We start from the raw sequence: 19627 nt of genomic DNA, 5'->3' as shown, positions 1-19627 counted from the left end.
GGAGCCAATCCCTCTGTTTGTGCGGATCCCATCTCCTCTTGCTACTCAAGGATGTGCTTCTGCAGTTTCTGCCTTTGTATCTGCTCCTCAGTTTTCCCCTTTCTACTGAATGAGTCCCATCAAAGCATAAACATGCTGAAATACCGTCCATAATTTTAAAAACAAACAAACAAAACCCTTTCCTTGACTCTACAGCGCCTCCTTTCGTTACTGCTCCATTTTCCTCACGGCTCGTTTTTGCAGCAAACTCCTTGGAAGAATCATCTTCACTCACGTCCTCCACTTCCTCTCCTCTGATTCTCTCTTGAGCCCCCTCCAGGCCTTTGACCCCCCCAAATCCACCAAACTGCTCTTGTCAAGGTCACTAAAGACCTTCATATTACAAAATCCAACAGTCCAGCCTCAAGTCTCCTCTTACTCAAACTCCCCTCGGCATTTGTTCGTGTAATCCCTGAAATACTTTCTGCTCTGGGGTTCAGCCTATTGAACCAAATGCTCATCCTGGCACTTGCAATTTGATGTCATCACCAAAGAGACCTCTGTCATCCCATCTTCTTACATGAACCTTGGGTTCCACCAGGCCATTTTAATAGAATCATAAAACTTCAGAGCTGGAAGAGACCCTATATGTCATTTAATCCAATGCCCTGATGTTGTGAGTGAAGAATTTGAGGCTCTGAGAGGCTAAGTGACATCCCTACTGTCACACAGCTTGATAGTGGGGCCAATGCTCAAACCCAGATCTGCTGATTCACTATGGATCGAGTTCCTCACTGTCCCTCTCTGGCTGTGACATGCTCGTCACAGTTCCCTTGAAGGAATGCCATCCTACCTCCCCAGCAATTATAAGGTCACTCAGTCAAAGCCTGCCAAGCTTTTGACCATAGCTAACACTGACCTGTCTCCTTTCTGAATATCAGAAACTCCCAGTGTGACCCATACTTGGTGACAAATGATGCTTCAATTAACACCTAGGAATGGCTCTCCATCGCAACTCCAGCAATTTAACAAATAAGTCTTCATAATTCCTTTGATGCATTGCGGTCCTTCTTCCAGAAGCTCAATAGTAATATTCCTGCAAACTGCCCCTTTGTGCAGTCGCTTGTGACAGGGACATTTTCCTACATGGCTTCTGTCTGCCCACTCAGTGCTGAGGAGTTGGCAGCCCCAGGGGACCTTATGAGACAGTCAAGTTTGCCTTTGGCATCCCCAACTGTGCCTTTCCCCAGTAGGTATCAACCTCCCTCCTTCCTCCAGGCTCCCATACTCTTCTCCTCTGGCATTTCCCCCAACCCAGCAGAAGAGAGTGGGCTGTCAGTCACCCAGAGGTCACCAAACCTGCAGGCCATTCATCCCCTCCCCACTCCATCACCCCTGTCTGTCTACGCCTTGCCGCGGAGGAAGATCCTGTTAGAGCTTCCAATGACGGCAACTCCCAGGAATGGTTGCGGAAGAGGAGCGCTTGCCCAGTCACCACTGGCTTCCTCCTGGCCTGGAACACAGAACCCCCAACCTCCCCTGCAGCAGGGCCCTCTGTACCAACGCTCTCCGACTCCTCTCATCTTTTCTGCCTCAGCACTAATTGGGCCACCATCTAACTCAATCCTCTTCCATTCCTTGAAGGAGAGCTCTTTCTGGAATATTTTATACTTTCTTTTAGTCGATATTTACCATCCTCCCCACAGCCACCTTGTTTTTCTGGAGTCCTAGAATGCCTCTGTCTGCCTGTGATAGGAATTCTGCTTCTCACGATGAAGCCTTGTTAAGTGGTGGTGCTGGTCAAGGGAGAATTTTGTCACCTGGGGACAGAGGTCATCACAAAATCAGAACAAAGGGCTGGTGTACTATTATCTTCAGCATAAGTGAAAAAGTACAATGCAGGCAGGGCACTGGGGGGGCTCACTCCTGTAACCCCAGCACTTTGGGAGGATCACTTGAACCCAGGAGTTTCAAGGTTACAGTGAGCTACGATCTGGTTATGGTAAGCAATGATCTGCTCCAGCCTGGACAACAGAGAGAGATGCTGTCTGAAGAAAAAGTAATGCAGAACAGAGAAGAGTAAGTTTCAAAGCATGGAAACACGTAACACTTTGGAGATAACACATATACTTAGCTGGAATGCTAAATAATAATTTTTCTGAGTTTTTAAAATGTTAAATTTTTATAAATAAATGTTTGTGTCCTACTGTAAGCAATTCATTACCCCACCCCAATTCTTGGGTAAATAGTACTAGATGTGCCCTAAGAACCTTCTGGCATGGTTCCAATATGTAGACCACAGCAAGCGTGCCACGGAATAGCCTCTAACAATCAGGGATGGAAACCCAGGATTGCTGGGCAGTCCCGACAGCATCTGCCTTTGATCAATCCAGGCTGTGATCTGGTCTAGAAAACAGTACCCGAAGAGCTGGGCAATGTAATGTTCACCAGGTAAAATGCACAACTCCAGGGTTTTTCAACACGAACTCCAGAATCTGCCCTCAGCAGGATCTACAGACCAGCTAAATTAGGCCCTCTGGAGGTAAGTGCCAGGTAACTGCACATTTAGAGCTCTCCCTTAATGATTTTATTGTGTCTAAATATTGAGAACTACATGTTTATTATGTGTACTTTGATTTTCCTAAGTATCCTAGAAAAAAATTGGCCTAACACAATTAGTTTACTGGACAAAGTCACTTGATTAGAGACCCAATCCTGAAAATAGTGCCTGCAGCAATCTTCTAGCACATTGATCATTTTCCAGTTCAGCTCTGACCAAGAGTCTCTTGTGCCATGATTTCCATGGTCTGTCCATCAAGGACAAATGTCTTAGCCCAGAATCTGCAGCCCTCAGGAACATGCTTTCTTCTCAACATACTTCTGAATGAACCAGGTACTTTGGTCTATTCACTAGTGTTCCCCAAAATGGCCTTCTTGGAAAAAATTTTAAACCACATCCATAGTCCATCCATCATTCACTTACTCATTCATTCATTCACGCACTCAACCAATGAAGCAATGACTGAACCATTACGACTTTCCAAGACTTTCTTGGCACCAAGAAGACATAGGTTGAAATACATGGCTGAAAAAGTACTTTTTTGAAGAAATTGTTTCCATGTCATAATTTGCTTAGTCCTCTCAGAAGGAATTTACTATACTTAGCTCTGGGCTATAGTTATTCATGTTTATATCTTACCTTCCTACTGCAAACTCCTTGGTGGCAAAGTGATGCCTTTCTTACGTCTGTATGCCCCACAGACAGGGGTTAGAAAATGTTTCCTGAACTTTGATTGAATTTACTTTCAAGAAAAATGACTTTGGTGTTCATGGAATGAAATAAATTTGAAGCAGTGAAATTTGGCTATGAATGAGTTTTTGCATTTCTATAGTTGGACAGAGCATGAATTTAACAGATGGCTCTTCAAAAATAGATATGAGATTTTAAAAATAGTTCTTTCTGGCTACGGGAATGTAGGCTCCCGCAAAGCTGCTGACATCTGGTGAATCAAGTTGCCATGGTAACAGATTTTCAGGTCAAGCCTATAGTCCTGGTCAGCCCTCCCCTCTGTATCGGGAACAGTCTCTGAGATGGGTCAAGGAAAGGGACATCCTTGACACCACACACTTTCAGTCAAGCCACCAATGCCCCAGGGTCTGTACCTTTTGTCATCTTGATGTAAGAGTTCCAAGAAAGCACTTCTTAAAAATGAATCCCTCAGGTGTTCAGTTCCTGAGATCTATGATCATAACTAGCTTCTTTAAATTGCAGGGGTGAATTTTCCTGAAAAGCTTCACTTTTGTATGCTATCATCGATATTTCTTTTTTTCTTTTTTTTTTTGAGATAGAGTCTCGCTTTGTTGCCCGGGCTAGAGTGAGCGCCGTGGCGTCAGCCTAGCTCACAGCAACCTCAAACTCCTGGGCTTCAGCGCTCCTACTGCCTCAGCCTCCCGAGTAGCTGGGACTACAGGCATGTGCCACTATGCCCAGCTAATTTTTTCTATATATACTTTTAGTTGGCCAGATAATTGTTTCCTATTTTTAGTAGAGACAGAGTCTCACTCTCACTCAGGCTGGTCTCGAACTCCTGACCTCGAGCGATCCACCCGCCTCACCCTCCCAGAGTGCTAGGATTACAGGCATGAGCCACCGCAACCGGCCTATCATCGATATTTCTCATTTCTCCTTTGCAGAAGCTACGGTGTGGATGACAACCTTTAAGGTCAATATCAGTAGTTGCTGACAGTGGTTATCTCAGGAAGATGGGACTGTGAGACATTTTCACTTTCTGTGTCTTATATTTCTGTGACATTTACATTTATTTTATTTTATTTTATTTACTTATTTATTTATTGAGACAGAGTCTTGCTCTGTTGCCCGGACTAGAGTGCCATGGCATCACCTTAGCTCACACCAACCTCAAACTCCTGGGTTCAAGTGATCCTCCTGCCTCAGCCTCCTGAGTAGCTGGGACTATAGGTGTGCACCACCACGCCCAGCTAATTTTTGCTGTTTTTAGTAGAGACAGGGTCTCACTCTTACTGAGGCTGCTCTCAACTCCTGACCTCAAGCCATCCTCTCACCTCGGCCTCCCAGAGTGCTAGGATTACAGGTATGAACCGTCACACCTGGCCAACATTTACATTTTAATAAGCAGATTTTTTTGTGCTCAGGAAATGATAAAGAAGCTCAACTTCCAAGAATTTGAAAATATCTATATAAATCAGAGAAAGCACACATTTACTGTTATGTTGAATGAAAAAGTTTCATTTTTTTCAAAGAGTCAACTGAAGGGAAAAAAACAAATTCTGAGCCAGGTGTCCTGTTTGTGTTGTTAAGGTACCCATTGCCAAGAGGGCCGGCTGTCTGTCTCGTGTTTGTCGGCCTTATCTTCCCTCAGGATTGTAAGTTGCTTTTTTTCCCCCTGATGTCCTCCCTAGCATGAAGTTGCAGGGTAGATATCTTTGCTCGGTTGAATTGAATGACCATGTTAGGGAAAAAAAACGTTTTTCCTTGAAACATCTAGATAATCAAGGATATTAGAAGATTTTTTAAAATGCTGAAGTTTCTTTTAGTCAGACCAACATTCACAATGTCACCCTTGAGCCAGTCTTGACAAATACTCATTTTATGGAACAAAGACAGCACTTCCAGATCCAAGAACCGTGTTCATTTTTTTTAAATAAAGAAATTTCACTTTGTCATCTCACACTTGAAAATAAAATTGCCCTGCAGACCCAGCTCATTTGCAGAGCAGCACTTGGTAACATTCTTTGTCTGACACCCAAATACAAGGAACCCAAGCTCTGGTTCACTTCCCATCTCAGCTGAGCAGCATCAGGGATTCTGGTGAACTCCATGGGAGACCCGGGCTGCACGTGGCCAGCCGCCTGCCGCAGAGCCTGCTGGGAGGCAGCCTCCTGGGGGGGGTGGGCTCCTTCCGTGCACAGGGCTGCTGGGAGCATCAGTGCCGCAGAGGCTTAAGCCAAGAGGCGAGGGGAAGGAGCCCTTGGTGAGGACGCTTAGGTGGCAAGGATTTTCTCCCCAGAGGGCTTAAAAATTCAAGAGTTGGTGCTTTTCTCATTTCTAAGGAAGCAGAAATTTGCTGCAGAGAGATCACGTATTTTTGGCACTTAGGTTTCTGGGTTTGGACCCATATGGGTCCATCTCAGTCTCCCCCCACATTCAAATAGCTTGATAAATTGCTTGTTCTTTAAAACTTTCCGGTTCACTGGTATAAATTTTTTTTTTAAAAAAAAGATATTTAAAAAGATGATCAGAAAGCATCTGATCATCTCAACCTGACTCTGAGCCAAACCAGGCCATTTGTTTCTAAAAGTTCTTTTCAGAGGAAACTATTTGAATATCATACACAGTGTGCCACCCAACTGAGCTATAATTACAAGCCATCAGGAATTGTTTTTGTAATAATAGCAACAATAGTAACAATAGCTACCATTAATGTAGATATTGCTGTATGCCCGGAACTGGGCTAAACACATCATGGGCAATATCCCATTTAATCCTTACAACAACCTTCTGATATAAGTGCTGGTATTATTCCCACTGTCCAGTAAGGAAAGCTGAGATTCAGAGAGGTTTAGGGGACTTACCCAAGGTCCTATGGATAATTAACAATCGACACATTGGCGGGGCACAGTGGCTCACGCCTGTAACCCTAGCACTCTGGGAGGCCGAGGTGGGAGGATCGATTGAGGTCAGGAGTTCGAGACCAGCCTGAGCAAGAGCGAGACCCTGTCTCTACTAAAAATAGAAAGAAATTATCTGGACAGCTAAAAATATACAGAAAAAATTAGCCGGGCATGGTGGCGCATGCCTGTAGTCCCAGCTACTCAGGAGGCTGAGGCAGTAGGATCACTTGAGCCCAGGAGTTTGAGGTTGCTGTGAGCTAGGCTGATGCCATAGCACTCTAGCCTGGGCAACAGAGCAAGACACTGTTTCAAAAAAAAAAAAAAAACAATTGACACAAAACCCAACCTAGGCCAGGCTAACTCCAAAGCCGTTGCTTTTATCTGTAATGTTGACTTTCAGGACAAAAAAACTCCTGTCACCAACCTGGACTGAAAGTTCCTGGAGGGCAGGGGCTGTTTCTTGACACTCATCACCCTGGTACTGCAGCATCTAGCAATGGCCCTCAAGAAATCCAGCAACCAATTATATTTTACTCCATAAATATAATAAGCGGTGTGGCACCAACCTCTGTAAGTTTATGACTTTTACTTGAATGAACCATAGCATTACTTTTTTCCTAAAGGCCTGGCCAAAAGAGTAACGCAAAGGAATCCATTTTACATTTTGGCTCTTAGAATGGAATAAGCTTAATGAAATTGCCTTCTATCTGCAGTGTACTGGGTTGGATACTGTCTCCCCTAAATTCATGCTCACCAGAATCCTACAATGTGATCTTATTTAGAAATAAGGTCTTTATAGATATAACCAAGTTAAGATGAGGTCATACTGGATTAGAGTGGCCCTAATCCCACGACTGTTGTCCTTATAAGAAGTGAGAAATTTGGACACAGACTCACAGAGAGGAGAACACCACGTAAAAACAGACATACTTAGGATCTATATCCGAGAGAAAACAAAAACAAAAGCAAAGACACACAGCGAGAACTCCATGTGATGACGGGCAGAGACTAGAATGGTCCGTCTACGAGGAATGCTGGAGCCCACCAGGAGCTGGGAGAGAGGCATGGGGCCAGATTCTTCCCCAGAGACCCCAGCAGGAACCAGCCCTGCTGACACCTGGATTTCAGACTTCCAGCCTCCAGAATTGTGAGAGAAGAAATTTCTGTTATTTAAGCCACCCCGTTTGTGGTTCTTTATTATAACAGCCCTAGGAAACTAATAAACAGGGTCTGGCTTAGGAAAAATATCAGTGTGAGGGAAGATGCCCTGATCTTCCCAGTTTTCAGGGGCCACTGCAGACAGCCCACCAGCAAGGCCTGATGCAGGTCAGAAAGTACCCAGCGCCCCTCCCCAGCAGACACAAATGCTGGTGACATCGTCAGCAGAGGAGGCGGGATGGAAATGGGTTGGACCACTCGGCTTAGCACCTGCAGGTGTGCTATTCAGCACTGTGTGTTTTCGTTCCCATCACTGCTGTGTAAGCAAAGGGAGCTGTGCGTGTTCTTAAGCCACAGCAGGGTTCTTGAGGGGCTGAGTGTCCAAGACCAAAGAGTATGGTCACAGTGCCTTTAGGAAGAGGGTGACATGCAGAGCATGCTGCTGATATGCTGGGGAGCTGTCAGTCCTAACTGTCACCAAGAGAAGGCCAGCTAACCCACTCTGGAAACTCACAACTACTTCGTCAAAGAATGGGCCAAAACATTAATATTGGGTGGATAAGTAGGGGCAGGGGCTGGAATCGGGCTAAGACATGAAGTCAGGCAGGAATGGGCAGAGGCAGGAAGGGAAGGCGTCGCTGTGGGTGTGGAGTAGACTCTCGGGTGGCCAGACAGCTGAGCTGAGAACCAAGAGAAGACAGGCCCTGAGGAGCCACCTCAAGGACAAATGCCAGGGCTTCCCCCCAGGGGAAGGATGTCAAGGCAGCAGGTGAGGGTGGCAGGATGAGAGGTCCCTCCCTTCCTGGGGCACATGCCAAGGCTGGGGGAACAGAAGGTGCCTTTGGTAATGCGTCCCAGGGCAGAGGAAGGGACAGAGACACTTTTGGCATCATGCCACCTGGGAAAACACTAAGAGGAGGTCACACTCAGCCGAGTGAAAGGGCTGATTGTCTCGCAGACCCTCCCTCCACCTCAGGCCTAAAGCCTTCCCCTGAGCCTGCAGCCCCAACCCATCCAGAGTGGCACCTGATGGCCCTGAACGACAGGTAACGCATGTCAGAGTATGGGGTGGGTTATGCTGAAGGGAAGCAATTGGTTAAAGGACCAATGGGCTGTCTGGGGGTGGGCGGGGGTCAGGGCCAAGGGAGAGAGAGACTCCATTCCAAGAGCACTGACCATGAGACTGGTGGTCGCAACTTTGGGAGGTGAGGAGACACGTACAGGGGAGCAGAGGGGCTGCTCCTTGAGCCAAACAGCCTGGGGACATTGTATGGGGTGGAAGCTACAAACCTGCAGCAAAGCCATACGTAGGACATTCTTCCAGGGCCTGTGTGTGCTTGTCGGGCTCACTGTGAGAATGCTCAGTAAAGGGCTGTCTCACCGTTCCCCCTACCTTGCAGGGCATTTCATAAACAATGGCAATGTTCCAATTAGGCAGCTCCACCTGCCTTGCAGTGCCCCAGCCTCGGTGGGCAGGGAGCGACGACTGTGTGATCACATGACAGGCTCTATCTGGACACGCTCCTGTGTGTCTTTAGCAAATTCCCCAAGGGGTGGGGTGGACCTTCAGAGGGTCAGCTTACCTCCCATGCCTGGCACGCCGGTCCCAGTCGGGTCATTCGGATGTGGAGCTGAAGGCGGATCATAGCCGATCACCAAGTCAATGGTGGCCTGGGTAGAAAGAATTCACAGCAGATGGAATCAGGGCAGGGCATCAGCATGTTGCAGACTCACTGCAGACCCATCCAACAAGAGCCAAAATCTCGGAAGGGGCCAGCGAGGGAACAGGAAAGTGAGAAGGAAAGGGGGAAAGCTGGCACAGCTGGACTGTTCCTACCTTCCCACACGTGTGCCAGGTGGAGCGGGACAGGAGCTACCTGTCACAGGTTGCCAAAGGCCAACCTCACAGACTGGAGTAAAGTTGTGACAAGCAAGTGTGTGAACTTGTAACAAGCAAGTGCAAACTTGTAACTCCATCCTAAACTGGAGATGGCCTCCTGCCGCCCAGTTGCAATTACAGAGGCTCATTTTAAATGATTAATTTATTTGTTTGCTCATTGATTTGTTTTATTATTAATTGCTGAGATTTAGTTTCATGCTTCTCTCTAAAAAAGAATTTTAAGTGACTACCAAAAATGTGCATAGAATTGGGATTCACAAAAGAAGATTAAAAAGGAGGAATTAAGTCTGATTAAAGAGGAAACAAATAGGCAAAGCACAAAGTTATTCGTTCTTCCTGCATAAACTGTGATCCCAAAGTGCCTAAGGGCCAAAGCAAAAAGGGAAACTGAAAATGTTATGCAGCTTTTACTCTCAGAAAGGAGGAAACATCCCAGTTCCCTACAGGAGATAAAGTTACTTCTACTTAAAAATTCTGAGATAAATTTCTCACCTGGGGCAGTATTTTAGGGCAGAATTTCTTACACAACACTTTCATATTTCATGGACCTACACAATTTCCAAAAATTTGCTAGAGAAAATCAACATAAGGTTGTTAACAGTATGCTATGTATTTTGCCAAACACAGGCCTGCAACTATCATCTACTCTCACAATCATTTCATAAAAGAAAGGTATTTTAATACCAAAAATGAAAAATGAACCTCAGAATAAAGAGAGTCTTTTGTAAATAAGGATCACACACACACACACACACACACACACACACACACACACACACAGACACACACACACACACCCAAGTGACCATATAAAATATAGGACATAATATGTAGGATACACACACTAAAAAAAATTCATTGTTTATCTGAAATTCACATTTAAATGGGCATCCTTATACTTTCATTGGCCATTATTGCTACATCTGATAAGTTCACACACACATTCTCACACACACATTCACACACACACACACACACACACACACACACTGAATTGCCCTTATTTTTCCCACTTGTCTGCTCATCAATGAATATGGCCTCACGGATCAGCACACACTGTTGCCAACTTAGAAGTACTGATCTGGGAGACCAGGAACAGGATAAGAAATATGCCCTCACCCACAGGTTCATGGCACAGAAGGAACCACGTGAGCAGCACCTATGGCTCCCTGTGCGGAAGATCAGGAGCACTGAGGGCTCAGGTGCTAAACTTAACCTAAGAATCAAACTTTTAAAACCTAGAAGAGCACACAGATGGCTCATCCCCTGGCTCCGTGGTTTTCATGCTGTGTCCTAGTAACCTTGTGATTCCCAGAGGTGCTCCAGGGACCCCCAGGATGAGGGGAATCCCAGGGGCAGGGCCTGAGGCCCTTTGACTTCCCTACTCCATTGCATCGCATCAGTCCTGCCACTCTAGGTTCTGCACATGCTTTCTTCTGTGCTTAAAGGAGGAAAGAGAGAGAAAGAGAAAAAAAAGAAGAAATAGCACAGGACAATAAACCGACTGACATTCCTTAAATGTAATATGGGCTGAAGTCTCTCGGTGGGATTGAGGGAAAAGTAATACATAGGCATCTCCATTCTTATTTCAGTAGCACAAACAGCTCACTTAAATGTGTCAACTTCAGGCTGGGTGTGGTGGCTCATGCCTGTAATCCTCATGCTCTGGGAGGCCAAGGCGGGAAGATTGCTTGAGCTCAGGAGTTTGAGACCAGCCTGAGCAAGAGTGAGACCTTGTCTCTACAAAAAAAATTGAAAAATAAGCCAGGTATGGTGGTGCACACCTGCAGCCCTAGCTACTTGGGAGGCTGAGGCAGGAGGATCACTCGAGTCCAGGAATTGGAGGCTACAGTAAGCTATGACGCCACTACACTCTACCCAGGGCGACAGAGTGACGCTGTCTCCAAAAAAAAAAAAAAAAAAAGTGGCAACTTCAGATCCACTGACCGCTCCTCAAGAAACTAAATTCTAAATAAAGAAAATGGAAAGCAAACAAAGCAGGCAGAGAAATCACTGACTTTTACCATCTTTCCTGAGCATCATTTCTCTCAGCCAGATTTGGGTAGAGAGGTGTTTCAGCCAGTGTTTTGAATTTATGTTTTATATTAGAATGCTGATTCATAGAAGCCTATAGGTTTTGGAGACTAGACTAGCGAAGTTGACATCATCTCATATGGGCATTGAGCAGCCTAGCCTGTATTCTTGTCCATAGGATATTCTCTTTCAGTGTAAAATTTTCTCCCTTTGCCCAGGCTTCCAAGCAAAATAAGTTGATTGGAAAATAAAGGGGTTAGAGGTTAGGGGCCAAACATGGAAGCTTTATTAGCGCTTCTCAGTAATCATGTGAAATCTGGGACCTGTGACACTTGAGTCATTTTTTTTTTTTAAGCACACACACTTGAGAAAGAATTCTGGTGTCACATCAGATAATATGAGTATGTACTTATTTAGGGAAGCTGTGATCAGAAAACATCCAGCTACCAATGCAATAATAAAAATAATGATACTATCATCTCGATATTCCAAGGGAATATTAATGAACTACCTTCTATAGAATGTTTCCAAGAATGTCTGAAACACAGAGCTAGAATAGCCGCACACGTTAACACCCACAAGGATAAGCACAGAGCTATACCCAGAGCGGTCTCACTAACACTACAGAATTCTGTCAAAGAAAATCAAATTTATCTAACATTCTGGTTCTGTGATTGCAAGTATAAAATAAGGCCCACATCATTTGCAAATAGACCCACTTATCTCAAAACAAGATTTTTGCTTTTTGTGTAATCAGCTAATTATCAATGCATACTTTTTTCTTAATGAAATTTTGCTTAAGCATCTCACTACTAAGCCATTCGACAAGAGGGAAAAGGCTCACCCCGGTGTCTTGCCCCCTTTCGTTTAGCAGGGAGATCAGTTTGTATGGTAGTGATCTGCTCTGGTCACCGGTCAGGTCCTTCAGGGCTACGGTCGCGGCGCCAATTAACCTGCAGGGGAACAAAAAAAGCATATAGCAGCCTAAGTAGGAGGCAAGCTCCACTGAGTCAGGGCCTCGCAGTTCCCTACCTATCCATCTGTTCTCACTAAAGTCATCTCATAAGGAGAGGTGCGCCATTTTGTCCTCAGCTTTGCAGAGTATTTTGTCAATACACATGACCAGTCTGCCCTCCCTTCTCCATAACAAGGTGTCACTCAGGAGCCAATCTCTGGTGCCTATGAAATTTCAACATGAGACAGATGAATCTGTACCCAGAGAGGTAAAGACTGAATACAGCCCCCCAGAATCCAGGCAGAGAGAAAAGTAGGACAAAATTCAGTAAGAGAGGAAGGCAATCATCTATAATGGAAATGTAAAAGGGCCCGTAAATCTTTGCTCACTGTAAAAGTGTCCCCCTGAGTAGACCTCCTAGAAGTGTAAATAGGTTGCTGGTTTGCTGATGGGGCTAACTTGGGACCCCATGTACTCCGGTGCAGCATTCAAAACTTCAGTGTGTTTACTTTTCTCTCCTTCCAGACCCTGCAGTGTTGTATTCAGCCTCTATCAACTTGACCATCCATCTCTTAATGCACATAGCATATTGGTACAGAAGTACCCTGTGTCCCTGCTCACACGTGATGCTCCCCAGAGGCAGAGATTGCTGCCTCCTTTGTTCACTCCCCTAACCTAGTGCCAGAAAATAGTAGGTTCTTAACAGATAATTCCTGAATGAAGGAAAGAATAAAAACATCTTCATATATTGAGAATGACAGCCCAGGGGTGTGCTCTCAGTATGGACGCTGAAATAGGAAAAGAGAAACAGTAAGAATTTTTAAATGTTACTTATATCTCTCCTACATTTGCAGGAACTTATACTAATAGCTGGCAGATAGGATAGGACAGAAAATAATCACCATAAAAATAGAAAGCTAAGTACTTAAACTGATAATAGAGATTCCTTATCTCAAAAAATCCAGGGTGAGCATTTTTATATAACTCTGGGCTTTGGGGCAAAATAGTAATCAGGAAAATTCACTTTGTACAGAAATAATTCATTTTGTTTTAAAATATAATACAGTTTTCTTTCAAAAATCAGGAGGTACAAGTTGATTCCCAGAGGTGCTCCAGGGATGCCAGGTGGCTACGAGGGTACATCATTTTTGAAGTGAGAGATACATACTGTATCCGTATTCTCCTCCCCCACTTAGTCCTCAGAAACGGAATTAGATTGCAGAGCTGGGGTCTGCAACCCAGTCACATATATCCGGTGACTCGGCAATATTAATAAGTAACTTCACTTTCTGTGAATAGATGTAGTATTACATTGCACTAGACCAGGAAATTGCTATAGCACCCTGTTTCACCCATTTACCCAATGATATAAACCTTTTGCACATGGTTTCTTGGAAGAGTGCACTTTCTTATACAGCACACCACACAGACACTCAACGACTGTGATGGCTTCTCATTTCTTCTAACATTACAAGCAGAGTCTGTAGTTGGCAATGCAAAGGAAAAATTTTGCCTCCAGAGAAACAAGAGTGAACTTTTTCAGCCCTTTTAGGTCAATACAGAAATTAGATCTCCCAGTCAAGGCTGAGAATTGGTGGGAAATTTCTCCTGCATTTTTTTTTCTCTATTATTGCCACACCTTTAACTTCTACATGTTAAAAACCCCACAATTTATGTTATTATTTTTTCTTTAAATAATAAATTATCTTTTATAGAAATTAAAAAATAAAAATACATTTTATATTTGTAGAAATAAAGAATTGATGGGGACGTTACAGACTTTTTTTTAGATGAGTATGTTCATTCAGTATGATCTTTTAGGCTTTTTTCCTTGAGTATTTTTTTCTCATGTATAATAGATTTTTATTCCCATGACATGTTGAGGACAGGAGTCTATACATTATTTCCTCTCCACCAGACAAAACAGGGGAACCTCCAAGACAAGGTGAAAGCCCCCAACATCTCTTCTACATCTTTCTCAGCCACATAGTATGAGCCTGAGGATTTCTTTCCATGTTTTTAAAACAGGGCAATAAGTCATGGGATTGGCTAATTGAGTTTTTATAAGAATAAAATGTGAAAACTACAGGTTTAAAAGTCATCTGACTGGTACTAATTGTTTAAATGAGGTATTTGCCTTGAAATGCGGAAACAAACTGGACTTTATTCCTCCCAGTTCCATGATTCCTATCCCAACTCTATGATTAATAACCATGTGCACTTGAACATGTACTGAACTGGTTTTGCTAAAGTCAAAATGACCTGAATCTCTATCATCAGTAAATAAGTCTTAGAACAAACAGTGCAGCATCTTGGGACAAGACCAAAATAGAAAGAGGGCTGGCCTAGGGTTGGACCAGCATTTCTCAACCTTGGCACTACTGACATTTTGAAACTGTTAATTTTTTTATTGTTCAGGCAAGAGAAAGAAATAAAGGGCATCCAAATCAGGAAAGAGGAGTTCAAACTATCCCTGTTTGCTGATGATATATATGATCTTGTATCTAGAAAACCCTAAAGACTCCACTAAGAGACTCCTAGAATTGGTAAATAAATAAACTCAGCAAAGTCTCAGATTATAAAATCAAAGTACACAAATCAGTAGCATTTCTATATGCTAATAACAATCAAGCTGAGAGTCCAGTCAAGGACTCGATACCATTCACAATATCTTCAAAGAAAATAAAACACCTAAGAATACACTTAACCAAGGGGGTGAAAGATTTCTACAAGGAGAACTAGAAAACACTGATGAAAGAAATCACAGATGACACAACAAATGGAAAAACAGCCCATGCTGATGGACTGGTAGAATCAACATTGTTAAAATGTCCACATTGCCCAAAGTGATTTACAGATTCAATGCAATCCCCATCAAAATACCGGTGTCATATTTCACAGATTTAGAAAAAATAATCCTAAACTTTATTTGGAATCAACAAAGAGCCTGAATAGCAAAGGAATCTTAAGTAAAAAGAACAAACCTGGAGGTATCACATTACCTGACTTAAAATTATGCTACAAGGCTACAGTAATTTAAACAGCATGGTACTGGTATAAAAGTAGAAACATAGACCAATGGAACTGAATACAGAACAGGGAAATAAAACCATCTACCTACAACCAACTGATCTTGGACAAAGCAGACAACAACATACACTGGGGAAAGGAAGCCCTATTTAATAAATGGAGCTGTGAAAACTGGATAGCCACATGCAGATGAATGAAACAGGACCACTGTCTCTCATCACATACAAAAATTAATTCAAGATAGATTAAAGACTTAAATGTAAGGCATGAAACTATTAAAATTCTAGAAGAAGGCCAGGCACGGTGGCTCACACCTGTAATCCTAGCACTCTGGGAGGCCGAGGCGGGAGGATTCCTTGAGGTCAGGAGTTCGAGACCAACCTGAGGAAGAGTGAGACTCCGTCTCTACTAAAAATAAAAAGAAATTAGCTGGACAACTAAAAATATGTATAGAAAAAATTAGCCGGGCATGGTGGCACATGCCTGTAATCCCAGCTACTCGAGAGGCTGAGGCAGTAGGATCGCTTGAGCCTGGGGGTTTGAGGTTGCTGTGAACTAGGCTGATGCCACGGCACTCTAGCCTGGGCAACAGAGTGAGACTCTGTTTCCAAAAAAAAAAATTCTAGAAGAAAACATAGGAAAAATTCTTCTAGACATCAGACTAGGCAAAAAATTTATGACTAAGACCCCAAAGGCAAATACAGCAACAACAAAAATAAACAAATGGGACATAATTAAATTAAAAAGCTTCTGCACAATAAGAGAAATAATCAACAGAGTGAATAGACAACCTATAAAATGGGAGAAAATATTCACAAAGGACCGACAAAGGACTAATATCCAAAACCTCCAAAGAACTCGAACACATCAGCAAGAAACAGCAAGTGATTCCATCAAAAAGGGGGAAAAAGACAAATGGCCACCAAACATATGAAAAAATGCTCAACATCACTAATCATCAGGGAAATACAAATTAAAACCATAACGAGATATCACCTTACCCCTGTCAGAATGGCCACTATTAAAAAGTCAAAAAAGAATAGATGCTGGCATAAATGCAGACAAAAAGGAACACTTATACATCGTTGGTGGGACTACAAATTAGTATAACCTCTATGAAAAACAGTATGGAGATTCCTCGAAGAAATAAATGTGGACTTAACCATTTGATCCAGCAATCCCACTACTAGGTAACTACCCAAAGGAAATAACATCATTTTATAAAAAAGGCACCTGTACTTGAATGTTTATCACAGCACAATTCACAACTGCAAAGATGTGGAATCAACCTAAGTTGCCCATCAATTCATGAATGGATAAAGAAAATGTGATACACACACACACACACACACACACACACACACACACACCATGGAGTACTACTCAACCATAAAAAAGAATGAAATAATGTGATTTACAGCAACATGGATGCCATTATCCTAAGTGAAGTATCTTAAGAATGGAAAACCACTTGGGTTGTTCCCACATCTTTGCAATTGTGAATTGTGCTGCTATAAACATTCTAGCACAGATATCTCTTTTATAGAATGTCTTTTTTTCCTTTGTGTAGATGCCCAATAATGAGATTGCTGGATCAAATGGTAGTTCTACTTTTAGCTCTTTGAGGTATCTCCAGTGGGGGGGAGGGATGGGTATATTCACACCTAATGGGTGCAGTGCGCACTGTCTGGGGGATGGACAGTGAAGCCATTGAAGCCTGACTCGGGCGGGGCAAAGGCAATATATGTAGCCTAAACATTTGTACCCCCACAATATGCTGAAATAAAAAAAAAAGAAAAGCCAAAAAAAAAAAAAAAAAGAATGGAAAACCAAACACCATATGTTCTCACTAATAAGTGGAAGCTAATAGATGGGTACACACAGGCACAAAGTGGTATAATGAACATAAGAAACTAAGAAAAGGGAGAGTGGAACAGGGGATGTGGGATAAAAACTTACCCATTGGGTACAGTGAACACTATTCTGGTGACAGGCACACCAAAAGCCCTGACTTAAGCATTATACAAAGTATCCTTGTAACAAAAACACTTGCACCCCCTTAATTAATATTTTTGGGGAAAAAAGTTCTATTATCTTCACTATGGAATGATAGTTTAGCTTGGTATAGAGTTCTAGGCAGACGTTACTCTCTCTTATAACTCAGAAGCTATTTTATAATCTTATGGAATACATCTTTGATAATGACTAGTTAAAAATTTTTTTTTTTTTTTTGCTGTGGGCTATTCTGTTGAGCAGCATTCCTGACCTTTCCCCACTAGATGCCAGCAGCAGCAGCCAGGTGTCCCGTGGAGGGCAAAATCACCCCAGGTTGGGGACAACTCCTGCTCTATCCCTAATTCTCTGTGTCCCAACTTTCTTTGAGGACTTAGCTAAGGCACCTAACTCTCTGAGCCTACTTCATTATTTATAAACAAGTGAATGGAAGTAAAAACTTTCTCAAACCCTTTTCAGTTCCAAAAGTCTGCTACTAGGCTTGTATATGTGATGCTTTCAATATATATCTATTTAGGAAACCATCTCGTGTTAAATATTTTTTTCCCTTCTCTTAAAGTCCTTTTTCTCTTTTAGGGGGGAAAATCTCCTAGAACATGTCCATGTTAGACAATCCAGAATGCCAGGTAGGGTTTCTGCCTTCAAGGGTATTGGTCTATATGTTGCGGATCAAACTTAAATTCACAGTGTCAGGGGGAAAGGTTAGGCCAATAATGGAAATGTGGGATGCAATTTGTGATGTGTAACACAATAGGGAATAGTGGGGCTTGTGGCTCACTAGCGAGAACAGTCTTGTCTAAAACACCCGTCTGCAGACCTCTTATGGCCTTGAATGATTTTTACCACCCCCATTCTGACCCAGCCAGTATCTGCTAGTTTCTTTTCCCCATGAGAGGGTAGTGAGAGAAAACTGACCAGGAACAGAGTAAAATAAAAGAAGCCAATTATAAAGCCTATCCTCAATTCCATCTTTTAGAAACTTTTAGCCCTACTTCCTAACATGTGCTTTCTTAAAAAATTCTGATGCTTTGAGACAGGGTGGAGGGAGGGACACTGCAGGGGACACATAAAAGAAAACTTGCTTTTTTTTTTTTTCTGAAGTAAAGATACTGTGTTTAGATGAAAGCCTGCAAAGACTTTAATCCCAAAGATATTTTTACAACTAGGCTGAGTTTAGGAAAAATGCAAACAATTAAAATTTCTAGCAGTTTAAACGGTGACTTGAAGAAAACACCCCCCATGTGTAAGTCTGGGTTCTGCAGTGACTTCCGGGGCCCGCCTGGCCTTGCCCATTTTCTATGGCGTTGCCTGGATACAAAATACTGTGGAAAACTGGGAAATGATGACTTGGCTTCCTACACAGGGATAAGAACAGATCTGTCTGACCACAAGCCAATTTCCTTTAAAGGAGGTGACACCAAACCAAGAACCCTTTTTCTCTTTCACGTTACTAATGCCATAAATATGCTAAAATGCTATAGTGTAAGAGTAATGAGGAAGCTTTGCCCTGTATTTCCATGGAAAAATAAGAGTCTCCCCGTGGACTCCACCCAACACTAAAACAGACGGACCACGTTCTCAAAAGGAAACTTTATAGTGAAAGAATCTCAATTCAAGGCCCTGAGACTGTCCAGATTGGCTTGTGGAGTTAATAAACTGCAGATGTCTTCTAAAAAGAAGAAAAAGCCAGTCATGCTCCTTTTTCTTTCAGTGCATGAATGTCACAGTTTTGAATCGAGTCTCTCTGTGACACTGAACTATTATTAATAATTCTAAACGGTGGGAGCCACTACTTGAAAATTAAATGTGCTTGGGGGAATAAAAGAGTGTAATTGTAAACTAGCCAACTTAGTCATGCAAGTGTTGGTTAAGAGTTTCTTGAACTGTTTTTTTCTTCCAAAAATAGACAGAGTATAGTTTGTTTAGAAAAGAGAAATGGAAAATGTTCTCCCCAATAGCACTGGCGCAAATGTTAATGGCAGCGTGCCTCTGTGGTGACTAAGGGCTTTGCTGGCTGAGTCTTCAGAAGGGGGTTCACATATACCGAGCTAGCTGTTCTTCCAGGCAGCAGGGACTCAGCCCACATGATTACTGGAGGAGGATTTACTGGAAATTCCTTCATGAAGGAAGGAAAAATATGTTGGAGGCTGGTAGATAAGTCACGTGTCGCACTGGTTCTGCCTCCAGAGAGGGCAGCAGTTCCAGCATCCCAGACTCTGAAGGGGAATAACAGTCCCCAACTGGGCTGGGGACAAACATGTTTCCAAGCTGCTGGCAGGTTCCCTGTAGGAAACCTGAAAGACCAAGACCTCACCACCTTTGAAGCACCGGGCTCTCAGCTGGCTGAGCCCTGTCATTTCAGCCAGGCCCGTGGGCCTGTGGGGTTCCCAGGCTGAGCCTTGTGT

General features: G+C 43.2%; 1 protein-coding gene across 4 annotated transcripts in view; it reads right to left on the bottom strand.

Annotated features, from left to right (window-relative positions):
* Window positions 1-19627, bottom strand: part of MYOF (myoferlin) — a 142396-nt gene that overhangs the window by 90982 nt on the left and 31787 nt on the right. For all 4 annotated transcript variants that reach the window (XM_045567794.1, XM_045567796.1, XM_045567795.1 and 1 more), the window contains exons 4-5: window positions 12069-12177; window positions 8874-8961 (exon numbers count right to left, since the gene is read on the bottom strand). In XM_045567794.1, the coding sequence (XP_045423750.1) occupies window positions 8874-8961; window positions 12069-12177 (197 nt within the window). The remainder of the gene's footprint in view (window positions 1-8873; window positions 8962-12068; window positions 12178-19627) is intronic.

The sequence above is a fragment of the Lemur catta genome, chromosome 14 (assembly GCF_020740605.2).
Source record: "Lemur catta isolate mLemCat1 chromosome 14, mLemCat1.pri, whole genome shotgun sequence".
NCBI classification, from domain to species: domain Eukaryota; kingdom Metazoa; phylum Chordata; class Mammalia; order Primates; family Lemuridae; genus Lemur; species Lemur catta.
This window is presented reverse-complemented; position numbering and strand designations above follow the sequence as displayed.